The sequence below is a fragment of the Sinocyclocheilus anshuiensis genome, unplaced genomic scaffold (genome assembly GCF_001515605.1).
Source record: "Sinocyclocheilus anshuiensis isolate Anshui unplaced genomic scaffold, SAMN03320099.WGS_v1.1 scaffold708, whole genome shotgun sequence".
In the NCBI taxonomy this organism is placed as follows: Eukaryota; Metazoa; Chordata; class Actinopteri; order Cypriniformes; family Cyprinidae; genus Sinocyclocheilus; species Sinocyclocheilus anshuiensis.
This window is the reverse complement of record NW_015555881.1, coordinates 2,562,464-2,578,089: the sequence shown is the minus strand read 5'-3', so window position 1 is coordinate 2,578,089 and position 15,626 is coordinate 2,562,464. Positions and strand designations below refer to the sequence as shown.

General features: G+C 31.7%; 2 protein-coding genes across 2 annotated transcripts in view; one reads left to right on the top strand and one right to left on the bottom strand.

Moving 5' to 3' along the window:
- Positions 1–3,141, top strand: part of ric1 (RIC1 homolog, RAB6A GEF complex partner 1) — a 48,875-nt gene extending 45,734 nt beyond the window's left edge. Inside the window, exon 26 of the mRNA XM_016470126.1 lies at positions 2,562–3,141. Within this exon, the coding sequence (XP_016325612.1) occupies positions 2,562–2,853 (292 nt within the window). The 3' untranslated portion in view covers positions 2,854–3,141. The remainder of the gene's footprint in view (positions 1–2,561) is intronic.
- Positions 3,142–5,361: 2,220 nt separating this feature from the next.
- ermp1 (endoplasmic reticulum metallopeptidase 1) overlaps positions 5,362–15,626 on the bottom strand; it is a 17,015-nt gene continuing 6,750 nt past the window's right edge. Inside the window, 9 exon segments of the mRNA XM_016470270.1 lie at positions 5,362–5,736; positions 5,809–5,972; positions 6,638–6,753; positions 6,827–7,029; positions 7,756–7,908; positions 8,872–9,062; positions 9,182–9,356; positions 12,478–12,698; positions 13,826–14,038. Of these exon segments, the coding sequence (XP_016325756.1) occupies positions 5,560–5,736; positions 5,809–5,972; positions 6,638–6,753; positions 6,827–7,029; positions 7,756–7,908; positions 8,872–9,062; positions 9,182–9,356; positions 12,478–12,698; positions 13,826–14,038 (1,613 nt within the window). The 3' untranslated portion in view covers positions 5,362–5,559.

Below are 15,626 nucleotides of genomic sequence, written 5' to 3'. Positions count from 1 at the left end.
TTTTTTTTTCTTTTTCCTGTTTTAAGCATGAACTCGCTTCATTTTGATCATTTTATTGATAAAAATCATGACTTAATATCTTAAGGGCTTAAAGGCTGTTAACAAAGTAAACAAATACATTATTTATTTGTCAACATTATTTTACAGCCAAGATTAAAAAATATCAACTTTTTCATCACTGTGTATTGTTTTTATTTTTTACTTTTATGTTCTCTCTCAATTTTCTACAAATTAAAAAGTACACTTATTTTAAGCCTAAACCTACTGAATTTTTCATTTCGTTCTTGATTTAATAATATTTCGATATTTGTACTGGAAAACAGAAATGCAGAAGACAAAAATGCTGAGAAAGTGATTTTTTTGCAGTGCAGATGAGAATCGATCGATCACGTGTTTTAATTGGTTTCAGTTTGTTTTGTGTGTGAGAGGATGGCTTCATGTTTTAATGTTAATTATGAATGATCAGCTCTGACGCAGATTTCTGTGAGATCTGATCCGGATCATGTTTGTTCTTCAGCTGCAGGTTTGTAGCTTCGAAACGGACAGCTTTTATTTGTTTTTAAGCTGTAAAACCATCGATGAGCTGATGAGGGAGCTTTTCAAGCGTTTGATGCTCCTGTATCTTCATGAAGACATAAACACATGTGTTATGTTACAGCCATGATAATGTCTATTTCTGATTATTAATCTCAGATAAGCAGTTTTGCATTTGCAGTTTCTGCATTATTGCGATTGTTTTGTGTTCTCTAAATTGCATTGTTGCAGGTTTTCTGTGTATTTATTTGAGCGGCAGGACAAAGAGACGGACGCGGGGTTGAGTTTCTCTCGTGTGTGTGTGTGTGTGTGTGTGTTTTATGATATCTGAACGATGGTCAGTATTAATGTGTTCAGTGTTCGTCTTGTTAGCGCTGCCTTCACAACGGACCAAATCATCTACATTTATCAATGCCTTTGTATTCTTCTTCTTCTTGTAGCTCTTATGCGTTATTGACAGTCGTCTCCGAGTATTTAGCAGCTTTAATGAGATGCATCTTTATTTGAATGTTTTATTTCCCCCCCAAACGAGCGGCTTAGACCGGCCTGATCTGGTTTAAGCTGGTTCAGTGGCTCCCAAACCAGCTGACAAGTGCCCAAAACCCCATAAAATGTGGTTAGGCCGATTTAGGCGGTTCCTCCTCCTCTCGTCGCAGTATTTCTGATGATCATGTTGTTCACAAACCAAAGAGCTTCCGTGTGTGAGATTCACGGACGTGTTCATGGTACAGATTACCCACAATTCCTCTGACGTCACAGGACTGATGCTGTTATTTCATGTGGACTGAGGATTTGATCTGGTTTCATGCACGACTCGGTACTCTTGAGTTCTTCATCTGTACAGTTTAAAGCCTGGAGTTTCTGCTCAATGCAGTGTACAGAGAGTTTCCTGGACAGTAACTTTTCTACTCCGTTTTCTATATTTCCTGTACATAAAGAACAATAAATTATTTTTTAAACGTGTGCTGTTTTTTTCCTAATCAGTTTCAGATGTGTTGGGAAAATATATTTATATACAAGTGTCTTTAAATACACTACAGTGGGATTTTTATTTTTATAATTTATAACATTTCTAATGTTACAAAAGATTTGTATTTCAAATAAATGCTGTTCTTTTGACTGATCTTACGAGACGCTGGTGTCATTAAGCAGGTCGTGGGGTTTTTGGACAGTCCAGAAGTCCCATCAGAAACGGTCCAGAGCATCCGAGCCGGTCTGATAGCGGTCGACCTGTGGGCCTCGTCTGATTGGTCCGTATCACTGGCAAATTTCATTTCATATAGTAAAGATTTATGTATTTGTATAATGTGTTTAAAGGGCTAATCATATACATATAATGAGAAAATATTATATAACTTTTAAAAGTCTTTTTTTTTTTTTTTCTAAAAATGTCAAATTTTTTTCTTTAAATTTATGCACTGCCATTTAAAAGTCATCAACAAAGTTGAGCGAGTCAGATCAGTCTATCTGTATCTTTTTTTAAAATCTAAAATAGTCTTTTTTTTATGTCTAATTTATTTTCTTTAAATGTATACTCTACCATTTAAAAGTTTGTATCTGTAAGAGTTTATAATGTTTATTTGAACATTTATTTGATCAAAAATACTGTGAAATATTACTATATTGCAAAATTCTTTGATGAGTAGAAAGTATATAAGTATATAAGAACAGCATTTATTTGAAATGGAAATCTTTTGTAACATATTATATATATATATATATATATTATATTATACACATTATAAATATTTAAAATATTTTTATTTACAATTTTTTAAATGTATTTGTTGTTTATATGATGTCAGTCAGGGTTTCTTAGAACATAAAAACAATTATAATTTGCACATAAGCTGAATAATTTTCTGTTGTTTTGTCTGAATGTTAGTAAACTGGAAGCACGTGTAATGTTTGAGAAATTTAGCTCCAGCACTCTGAATTAATGTTGCAACAAACACGTTCATGTTCATGGTGGGATTTCTGGAGGTTCTGAGATTAATGACGCTCTCTTTCTGTGTTTCTGCTGTCAGTCTGGGCTACAAGCCGTTCCTGAGCCTGATTCGTCCTCAGCTGCTGAAGCTGATGGAGGTTCCTGTGGAGCAGGTTCAGCCCGAAGCCTTCCAGCCGGCCGGAGCGTCCAAACTGAGCGAGCCACCGCTGCTGCCCCGAGCCGAGGACGCTCGCGGGGCCGTGACGTCTGCTCACCCGCTGCCTCTGGACGGCCCCGCCGGAGCCAACGCCCGGCCCCTGGACGACACGCTGCAGGAGGAGCAGGAGGAGGAGCCGCTGGAGGAGGGATCGTACGACTGCACCCTCTCCTGACGTGCTCGGACCTGCGTTACCTGTGTGTGTGTGTGTGTGTGTGTGTGTGTGTGTGTGTTATTCCAGTTCGTCCAGACTGCAGTGTCGTGTGTGTTTTGCTGTGTTTTCAGCATCCTGTGGTCAAAAGCATCATGTTTTGCTCTTTTCACTTTCACACTGCAAAACATCACTTTCTTAGTTTTTTTGTCTTTTCCAGTACGAACAAACCTTCTGAAATCAAGATACATTTACTGGAGAGGCAAAACCACTTGATTTGAACTCTTGTTTTCTGATAAAAATAATCAAAATGAAGTGAGTTTATGCTTAAAGCAAGAAAATAAATCAATGTCTTTTCTGCTAAAAAAATAAATAAATAAATGAGCGATATAATTATCTCTTATAATAAGTTAAAATGAAGTGATTTTTTTTTTATTTTAAACGAGCAAAAATCTGCCAATGTGGTCAAAAAAAGATTATAAGGGAAAACAAGATTATATATATTTTTTGACCCATATGGTGCATATTTTTTCCTGTTTTAAGCAAGAATAATTTTTTCATTTTTTTCAGACTGTTCACGTAATCAAACACATGCAGTATTTATTTTTCAAAATTAGTTTACAAGCAAGATGATAAAATTCATTATTGATGGTGATTTTTTTGTCATTAATCTTAAATATGCCATTTTTAATCACTATCTATTTTTCATCATATATATATAGAAGATCATGTGACACTGAAGACTGGAGTAATGATGCTGAAAATACAGCTGCGCATCACAGAAATACATTACATTTACGATTTTACGGTTTCTTTTTTTTTTTCAAATAAATGCAGCCTTGATTAGCAAAGACTTCAAAAACATTACCAATTACAAGTTTGTATCTGTAAGAGTTTGTAATGTATAGAAATATTGCGAAAACATTTTTACAAATTTTTTCTTTTGCATTTTTGTCTTAAAAAAATCTTATTTTATTATATTTCTATTTTTCAGTTTTTATTATTTTTGAAAAATTCTTAAATCTGAGTAAGAAAACAACAAACAAATGACAGGAGACCTAAAGTGATTTTCTTAGAAAATTGATTCATAGCAGAAATACAATTCAGTGCAGCAAATGATATAAACATGAATCAGAACAGGACCGCGTCAATCAATCTAACAGACATTACTTAACGATTTCCCAAGCGATTCATGGACATCAAAACTACAGCATCTGTGTGACAAGAAATGAGTTTTGTACCATTTGAGTCAAAAAACAAATATGACCAGTTTGAGAAATTAAGACGAATATCATTTTTTTTTTAATTGTTGAACTACATGTGATTACAGTTATTATTCGGCTGTATTTTACAGTGATGTGCAGGATTTTCTGTCATTGCTTTTGTTTGCTCAAGTCAAACAGGCAAATGTAGCACTAGTTATTAAAGGAAAATACAGAACATCCTGTCATTCATAAATCATGCTCATTGAACTTTCATCCCAAACAAAAGGACAAACGTAGGTCAGTAAGATTGCATTAATTGAACATTCATTATCACAGTCATATTTCCACATTCATCTGAAATCTGGGACAAAGAAACACATTTATCCGTGTGTGTTTGTTTGTATATACATGTGTTTGTATTTATTTTAAACGAGATCCACTCGGCTTTACTGTAGTAATAATGTGAATTATGGTTAAAGCTCATTTTAAGGCTTCAAATCCAGTTCAATCCAGAAAAACATTTGCACCGTTTTTATCATACAAATAAAACAGTCATGAACAATCATCCAACGCTTCAAACATGAATGAATTAATAAAAGCACTTGGATTTTGAGCACATCACATTACTGCGGTAATACCATGTTTCTGTAACTGAATGATCAGAAGTCAATCTGAAAATCAAGTTGCATAAAACACCAGGAACAAGAAAAACGGCTTGAAATTCTGCTCGAGTCATTTTGACGCAATCTCAGTCCAGAGTGACACACAAATACTGAGACACAGCTCACAAAACCGTTCAGATGTTCTGCATTATTTTCATGATAATTAAACACCCAATTCACAATTCTCATTACTTGTAAGATAACAATAATTATATATAAAAAGATATGGCATGATAAATAATCCTGTCATTATTTTTGAGAATTTAAATTTATAATTTATATTCATCATCATACATAATGGTAGTGTACTACCTTTAATTTATGCTAATCAAAAATATTTGAAAAAAAAAAAAAAAACAGGATTAGATTAACAAGAATCAGAAATGATATTAATTTGAATTACAAAAACAATTTTTTTTTAAAGTTTTTATCAATGAAGTATCATGATTTATTAAATTATAAATTTCACACGAAAATTTGGGGTAAAATGTGTTTAATTGTCATAAAAAATAATAAATGTAAATAAATGTAAAAGGTAGGCTTAATTTTCTTAATGCAAAATATAATTTAATAATTTTTAGATTTAGATTTTGTGTTGAAACATGACCCAGACAAAAATAAAATAAAGAGAAATAAAAATGAAAAAGTAAAATATAATTAAAATAAACTAGAATAAAATAAAATAAACGAAACACTGTCAGTTGGTTGTTGTGAATGATGGAGCCGGTGTGGAGTTTATGGGTGTGAGTGTGTGTGTGTGTGTGTGTGTGTGTGTGAGTGTGAGTGTGTGTGTGTGAGCGTGTGTGAGCATGTGAGTGTGTGTGTGAGTGAGTGAGTGAGTGATGGGGGTCCGCTCGTGTCCCTCAGTATCTGTACATGTGATAGGTGCTGACCCAGGACGATGGAAAGGCCCAGGCCGGGAATCTCTTCAGCAAAGACTCCAGCTGCTCCGAGCGCCGGTCCGGACCGAAGAAGTAATGAGACGAGACGGCCAGAGAGATCAGCCCCTCGTCAGGAGGCACGTCTGAGGATTCGTGCAGCTGAAAGAGCAGAAACACACACAGACTCAGACACAGACGCTTTGGCTCTGGTTACACACCTGTCAAACTCACCTGGATCTCAAGCCAGAAGCTCCAGGCCGGAGCGTCGAGGCCGTGAGAGTAGAAGACGAAATACTCTCCACTCAGGTCGAACCGCGGCGTCCCGTCACCGAATGACCAGCCCATCAGAGACGCGCCGGCGTGAGGACGCAGATACAGAGACATGTGACTCGGACCTGAAAGAGAACAGTGTGTTTGTGACTCTGATCTAAATCAGTCAAACACTCAAACTAAACATTGACTGGATTATTAAATGCGGATATCATTTGAATCTCAAAATTCAACAAAACTAAAAAAGCACATGTATATTTAGAAAGCAGTTGAAATAATAAAGTAATTAATTCATTCATTCAAATTTGTTATATATTGCATATACAACAAACTAGTTTAAAAAATAACAATAGTTGTAATATAATATTTCAAACTACAGGCAGTTTTGAGTTATCGACAATCATTACTATTTTTGATAACACAAACATATATATATATATATATATATATATATATATGACAAATGTTTACACTTTTATTAGCATATAATTATTTATATATATTATACAATTATAAAACTAGTCTGTAAATGTTTGTAATATAATATTTAAAACTAAAAAGTTTCAGTAATTAAAAAAATGCTTTTGAAGAATAAAGTTAGACACTATTATTATTTATTATTTTTAATTTTATATATGACAAATATTAACTTTTTTTTTTATGAAATTTTTTTAACATCAGTTTTATGTAAAAAAAATTTTTTTTTTGAAGAATCAAGTTATCAACAGTCATTATTCTATATTTCATGAGGATCCTTTCCCTTCATGATGAAATGACCCTGAACTCTCACCTTTGGCCTCGAAGCTCATTTTAACGGTTCCCCATTCAGTGTCCTGTCTGGATAAGAGCCGGAACTGCAGCGGAGCTTCAGGAGAGACTTCAGGAGCAGGAAGATACCAGTTCTTCCTGAAATCAGAGAAAGACGAGCGTTAATGAGCTGAAGCACAGCGAGAGCGTCAGGGATCTCTGTCCAACTCACTTGACCAGGGATTTGACCGGCAGGAACCATGGGAAGCCGCAGTAGGGCAGCTGCTCGGAGCAGTGCGAGCGGATGCTGTCGTTGATCTGCGGGATGTGAGGCGTGATGTGCTGCATGCCGCTGTAGTCCAGACTGTTGATCCATAACCCGGAGTCAGAGCGCTCCACCGTCCCGTCCAGAGCGTGCAACATGCGTGTGCTGTGCTGAAATCATCAGTGTTCACTGGATTTAGACACGGTTCTACTGAACAATTCATGTAAAGTGCTAAAAAAAAATAAGCTTAATATTTCTGGTTTATAAACCAGGCTAGAAGTATTTAGGATTTATTTTTATATTTTCCATTTTCATTTTGATGTGTCATTATTATATTATATTATATTTTATTATATTATATTATTTGTTGTTTTCTTGTGTATTGTGCCATTAATTTAAGCTAATTAAAATTATTAACAGTATTTATACATAACATATATAACAGTATTTATAACATATTAACATACATAACAATATTTAAAAATAAATAAATAAACATTAAAATATTAAATTATGGTATTTCTTTAATAAAAATCAGAAATAATGAGAATTACAAAACAAACTAAATGAATTAATATTAAAAAATATATAAATCATAGGATTTCATTAATATAAATAAAAGAAAATTAAAGTTTTTCTATATATTATAAACTTGTTTCTTTTTTATAAAGAAAATCAGCTTTTATTTATTAAGCTTGTGTTATTTTTATTTCAAATTTAGTTTTTAGTTATTTTAGTACAAAAAGTTAAACTAAATTAAAATGAAGAAAAGCTGTCTTGGCAACTAGAAAATAAGCTTTTATATATATTTTATTGAAAATAAATGCTGCAAAGAATCAGTGGTTTGAGTGAACTATAATAACCCTGCTCTAAAGCGAGATCAGTGATGGTGGCACCTGGACAAAGATGCGTTTGGGTCGCGGGCTGGACGGGTCAGCAGAATACGGGAAGAACAGACCACAGCAGACCAGAACAAACATCAGCACAAACACTGATCCCAGACCAGCCAAGATCCGCCTCGTACTGCAGGTCAGATAGATGAAATGCATCTGTAGAGAGACAGAGAGAGAGAGAGAGAGAGAGAGAGAGAGAGAGAGAGAGAGTGTAAGCAGTCCAGCTGCAATTGCTTTGGACAGAGGGGGGGGGGTATAAGGAAGCATATGGCAGAATAAAATAATTTAATCTCTGCTTGTTTTATTTAGAATTTGAATTTTTTCATTTGAATTTTTTAATTAGAATTTCTGAATCTGAAAATGGTATAAAGAGATAAGTATAATGTCAAATATGCTCGGTCTCCTTAACAGTGTATGTAAAGTCTAAGATGTCTCGGTGTGTCTAAACCCTAAATATGTATATATTATATTTGGTTTTTATTTATTTGTATTTTTTGGGGGGGAGTGGGGCAATTGTTAAATATCATTTTCATATGTCATACTGTCATATCTCTGACTGTCGTTAAGTGTTATATTAGGTCAGATTTGTTACTGTCAATCGTTTAAAGCAAGTTCGGATTGTTTTATTGTGTTCAAAAAGCAAAAAAAAAAAAGCAAAAAAAAAGAATTTCTGAATCTGAGTTTTTGAATTTAAATTTCAGAATTTGAATTTTTGAATCCAAATTTCAGAATTTGAATTTTTTGTTTGTTTGTTTTTTTGTTTGTTTGTTGTGAACAATCATTTGAGTACAATCATGTAGCATATTTCAAGTTACATACAATACTCAATGCAAGCATGGAGTATCTTGTACAATTATGTACAATTACCTGGTATGTTTTAACTATAAATTATACTCAACCTTCATTAAATTGTTTCAAAGTATAACCTGTTTTCCTTTTTACAAAGAAAAGTAACATTAAAAAAAAATAAAAATAAATAAAAACTATATACATCCAGGGACGGAACATGTGTCCTAATTCAATGAATTAGAATTTTTGAAACTGAATTTTTGAATCAGATTTTTTTTTTTTTTTACATTTCTGAATTAGAATTGTTTACAGTTAGTCTGTGTGACTCACAAAATATGAAGACAGAATGACGGTTGCCAGGGTAATGAGTGATGCCAGGACGATGTCTGGCGGGATCTCGGTTCCGCTGCGGCCCAGGATGGGTGTGAAGATCTCAAACACCACCCAGATGAGGAACATGATGTGGACGTACGGCACGGCGAGACCCGTCAGGTACAGGACGGAGTACTGCAGAGACGCTCCTGAAGCGACACACACACACACACTCATGAAGATCAGCGCAATCCGGCTGAACTGAACTACTGTGACGGGACAATCAAATGTGGAAGAATGTCCAAAGTAATGCTGCGGTTTGTCTGACCTCTGGCTCTGAAGTGTTTTGTGAGCAGCAGTTTGCTGGCGAGAGGGAAGACGACCATCATCATGGGCACATACGCCGAACACAAGCCGCGCTGAGTGAGGAAGAGCAGCGCACAACACCACAACAGCAGACTGACGTCAAAGAAGCGCTCCGACAGATCCACGCCGCTCACACCCTGACAGACAGAGAGACACGGAGACCTCAATAAAATAAAATAAAAAAAATTAAAAATAAATAAATAAAATAAAAATTTAAATACATACATACATACATAAATAAATAAATAAAAAATATTTATTTAATTATTTAAAATATCATGATTTATTTATTTTTGCAATATTAAATGAAGGTATTTCATTAATAAGAATCAGAACGAATAAGAATTACAAAAACAAACCAAAAGTAAATGAAATAATATTTGAAAAAAAAATTAAAAAAAAATTAATCATTGTATCTCGATTTCTCATCGAAACAATGAGAATTATAAAATAAATAAATAATTAAAATGAAATTTCTCATGAGAATTTGGGGTAAAACGTGTTTAACTGTCATAAAAATAATGTCACGATGTAAAAGGTAGGCTTCATTTTCTTAATGCAAAACATAATTTAATACTTTTTAGATTTAAATTTTGTGTTGAAACATGACCCAGACAAAAAATATAAATAAACTAAGCTAAAGTAAACTATACAACTAAACTAATAAAATAAAATATTTTTTCATTTAAATAATGCTGATTTGGCAATAAAATAAATGAATAAAATTTAGTATATTTAATTTTTATTTAAATAATGCTGCTATTTGGTGTTACAATAAACTAAATAAATACATTTTATTTCATTTTTATTTAAATAATGCTATGATTTGGTGTTAAATAAATATTTCATATTTAAATAATGCTAAGATTTGGTGTTAAATTATTTTTTATTTAAAAATGTTACGATTTGTTTTTTGAACTAGTGATGGTTTTGTATGTTTGTTTGTATTTCATGACAAGATGTTGTTGTTAGCAAAATAAGAAACAAAAAATAAACAAATCTGAAGTTTATCTGATAAAAAAAAAAACTCAAACAAACTCTAAATTCAAAAAAGGAGTTAAAACTCCATTAATATGACTCAAACATACCGGAGGAGCATAAAAACTAGTAAAAGTAAAAATGTGTTTTTAAAAAATATGAAAAAGATCATGTAAAATTGTTACAAATTAACTTTAAAATGTACAAATATTCCATGTAATCTCTTAATTGATAAGAACTGCAAATAAGTGGTGTGTTTGTTTATGCTGTGCTTGAATCTGGACTTTAGAAGATGTTCAGTAACATTCATTCATTACAGCAGCTTCATAAGAAAATGAGCAGAATAATCATAGTTCAGTAGAGCTGCACAAATGTGAAGGACAAACCCGGTATTCATCAAGGATGCATTAAATTGATCAAAAGTGAGAGTGAAGACATTTATAATGTTACAAAATATTTCTATTTCAAATAAACGCTGTTTCTATTAACCAAAGAATCCTGAAAAATAAAATGCATCACAGTTTCTACAGAAATATTGTGCAGCACGACTGTTTTCAACATTGATAATAATCAGAAATGTTTCTTGAGCAGCAGATCAGCATATTAGAATGATTTCAGGAGAAGATCATCAGGAGTAATGATGCTGAAAATTCAGCTTTGCATCACAGAAATAAATTACAGTTTAACAGATATTCACATAGAAAAGAGATATTTTAAATTGTAATAATATTTCACATTTTCTACTGTATTTTGATCAAATAAATGCAGCCTTGTTGAGCAGAAGAGACTTCTTACAAAAACATTTTAAAAATCCCAAACATTGTGAACAGTGATAATAATAAACCTGTTATGAGAAATTCATCAAACACCACAGAGAAACAAACCGAACGAGGAAACGAACCGTTAATATCGTGTGACCTGAATATATTCTAATAACTAATCTTGACATTAAAGTGTAACTATACAAACCCACGAGAACAGAGCTTCAATATTTGACAAATAACGTAATATTGCAAAATCACAGCAGCATGAACCAACACACAGATTGTTTTCGTTCTATTAAAACATTATAGTATATATATGCAGTTTTCACAAGCTCATATTAGCAAGGAGACTAAAAGGAACAAGTTCACATTAAACTGCAGGACTAAAAAAAGCTTAAATGTAATCGTAAAAGCCTTCAAAAGAAATGATGAACAGTTCCAGCATCTCAGACACACTTCTACATTCATAAAGAACGAAATGAATGAAAAACATTATTTCCATCTGTCATGTTATTGAGACGTAGCTGTGAACTCTGTGACTTTAAGCGTCTGATGAATTAGTCGTTAGGTAAAGAGCCTCACGTGACCGTAATGAGTGGAAACAGTGAGGAGGTCAAACACAAACCCACGAGAAAAGCTGCTGTTTCATGTGGCTTGAGGCACAAGAGCGGGACATTCAGTAACTAGTCCTTACAAACACACCCTACAAACACCGAAAACGTTACAATGTCATTTAGAAATCGATCATTTTAAATAAACAAATTAAAATATGTATTTTATTTTAGATTTTGTTTTTTAGTATATTTATATATATATACAGATTCTTAATATTAGCCATCATATCAGTTACCTGTAATTTATTACAAATGTATTTTAACGACTGAATATTTAAAATATAAATAAAATAATGAATTTTAATAAAATTTGTTATTTAATTTTATTTAATAATTTTATAAAACTATTTATTTAAATAATGGTATCAATGTGAAGTAAATAAATAAATTTGGCATTAATTAATAAATATTTTAGATATAAAAAATGTAAAAAATATTCTTGTATTATTTAAAATTTAATTTGACTGATGTTAAATAAATGTGGTATTATTTATCTATTTAAATTCATTTAATTTGGTGTTAAATAAATAAATAATGTATTGATTGATTATTTTTATTTAAATAATGATCAGATTCTATTCTATCAGATTTTATTCTAATGATTCAGATCCCCACCCACATGATTGTAAAGCGCTTTGGGTGTACAGCAATACATACATGCGCTATATAAATGCATCATTCATTCATTCATTCATTCATTCAGATTCATATCAGTTATCAGTGATAACATAATTCAAAATGTATTTTAAGAACACATAAATTGATGTAAATATTACAGTGTGCTCGGTTGACATCAGATCGCAGACGAGGAGGAACTAGTCGCTGGGTTTGTCACATCAGCTGAGGTTAGTGTGGGACAGAAGAGTGTTTCTGCGGTGAGTGAATGTGAGGTGTGGACTCACCCCGTAGTACAGGTTCTTGGCCAGCGTGTGGATCAGCAGGATCTTCCCGACGGCGGCGGATCCGTACAGACAGACGGCGGCGTAGAAGTGACTGTACCAGAACATGGAGCGTCCCGCGAGCGTGACCAGCAGAGCCACGATCAGAACCGTCAGCAGAGCCACGAACCAGCTCAACACAGCCACACACGCCGCACACGCCAGATCACGCATGTAGCGGCCGCCTGCCGCGGGACAGAGACCAGCGCACGCCTCAGAACACGCAAGACCAGCGATAAATGTGCTCTATATTCTACAATCAAATGAATCAGAAAATAATTCATAATATGAAGCTGTTGACTTCAGTTACTCCTATTTTATATTGTTCATTACTCACATTACAAAGTGATGATTCCTGTTTGTACCTGTAGCGTCTGACACAGAATTGGCTTTAACTAAACAAACTCATACAATCAGCCAGCATCAGTTTTCAGTGATCACAAGGGTTATTACAAGTGAATTTGAATACATTTTAAACTCGATATAGATATTGAATCAAATAATAAATAATGTATTTTTCATTTAAATAATGCTTGATATAATTAGAATAATTTTAATAAATAATTTAGCATTAAAATTCATGTAAAAAATGAATAATTTCATTTAATTAAATAATGCTATTATTTTAATAATTATTTAAATGCATTCATTTATTTATTTTATTTAAATAAATGTGGTATGTTACATAAATAAATAAATATTTTACTACTTTTATTTAAATAATGCTATGAATTGCTATAAAAACAAATTATTTCTTTTATTTAAATAATGCTGTGCTTTGTTAAAATAAATTATTTTTCATTTAAATACTGCTATGATTTGGTGTTAAAATAAAGAAATATATTATTTTTAATTTTTCATTTAAATAATGCTTTGATTTGGTGTTAAAATAAAGAAATAAATTATTTTTCATTTAAATAATGCTTTGATTTGGTGTTAAAATAAATAGATAAATCATTTATATTTATTTTTTTTAAATAATGCAATGATTTGGCATTAAAATAAATGAATACATAAATACATTTATTTATATATTTTTAAAATAATTATATGATTTGGTGTTAAAATAAATACAATTTATTTATTTAACAGCATATCAGTAGCAAAGGAGAAATTAAAATAATCATAAGACAAAAAATTTAATAAATAAACATTTCAATTATATACAATACTTCATATACAAATCTAATTTAAAAAATAAAAAAATCTAGAAATATAAAAAAAAATACCCATCAACGAAATTTCTGAATAAAACCATTCAGTGATAATAAATATACATATAAACAGTTAGTGACAGACCGATATGTCTTACCCGCATTGCTAGTTAACATGCACTTCTTGCCCAGGTAGATCACCGTGGCGACGGCAGCCATGTAGTTGATGATGGTGCCGACGCGTGCGGGATACGCAACCACGGTAACGCCCAACAGATCAAAGAACACCATGTTACCATGACGATACGCTGACGAGTCCGCCAGCTCATCTGACATCACCAGGTGTTTGAGCACAGACAGGATGTTGTCACCTGCAGACAGATATAGAATCAATATGAATCTGTACTGTGAATATATGACTGCTATATATTTTTTTATTATATTTGTGAAAAATATTGTTGAAGTTTTGTATATGATTATTTATTAAATATTTGATTGTTTTACTATTATTAGAAGTATTATTTTACTTCTACTATTGGTTTGCCAAGAAAATAGCCTTTGCTGCTGATATTTCAAAATAAATGTATTTATTTTAACATCAAATCATTGCATTGTTTAAAACATATTTATTTATTTAAACACTAAATCATATCATTTCAATAAAATTATAGATTTGTTTTAAAGCCAACAATTCTGTATATATATATTTATGAAACACACCAAAAGAACGTGCATCTGTCCTGATGACTGAGGTTTAGGTGCTCAAACACACAGCTGCTATTGTCTACAGCAGAGGGTTTAAACTTTAAACCTTTACAGTCTGTTAAATCTAACAGAGCAAAGCTTGAATGTGCTTCTCTCAGGATATCAGCAAGCACTCGTATACTGAGCCACTGATGGAGTCGACACAGCAGAACCGCTGCGGACACGCATTACATTCATCCATCAGAGCAGCCCTGAACTATCAAGACATAATTCATAGGTCTAAAATGAAGCACAACAGCTGAATACTAGATTAATGCAACAAACTGCGTTTGCTTATTGTCCATAAAATGTCTGCGGCTAGGCTAATGCATTACTTATTTTTATAGTAATAATAAAAATATATATTTAATAACAATAACAATTTTAATAATAATATGATACCATTTAAGAATTATTATTATTATTACTACTACTACTAGTATTATATTTTATTAGTAGTAATTACATGTATTATTAATAATAATAGTGATATAAATAATTATAATTATTATTATTATCAATATAAAATTATATTAGTAAAATTATTATGTAAAATAAACAGTAATTAATTATAATTTCAATATAATAATATATAATCCATAACATATAATATAATATTAAAATAATAATTCAATACAATAATAATAATTAGTAATGATTATTATATTTTATTAGCAGTAATTACATGTATTATTATTATTATTTATAATAATAATTACTACTACTACTAATAATAATATAATAATATAATTTAAGAAAATAATATTTAAAAATAACAAATTATTATTATTATTAAAATAATATTCATACAAACATTATTACAAATAAACAAATTATTTAATTGGTTAATAATTAATAGTCAATAGTAGTAATAAATAATCATAATAATTATTATTATTATTTACTGAACATTAGTCTGTTTAGCGATTCAGTTGAACTAAATTCAGCAGCACAGAAATAAAGTTCACAATCTTATGAAAGTGTTTATATTATCTAACAAAGATGATCTTAAGCAGAAAGATGTCAGAAGAACACAGACAGATGAAAAGTTCCAATTATTCCCCAACTTATAAGATTTAGACTTTGATTTTTATTAAATTCATAAAGAAACCTCTGAAACACTCTGAAAGTGGACTGTCTGGGTTTGGATCGGTCTGAATGCTGCTGCTCTGCTGATCTGAGCAATAACACACACACACACACACACACACACAC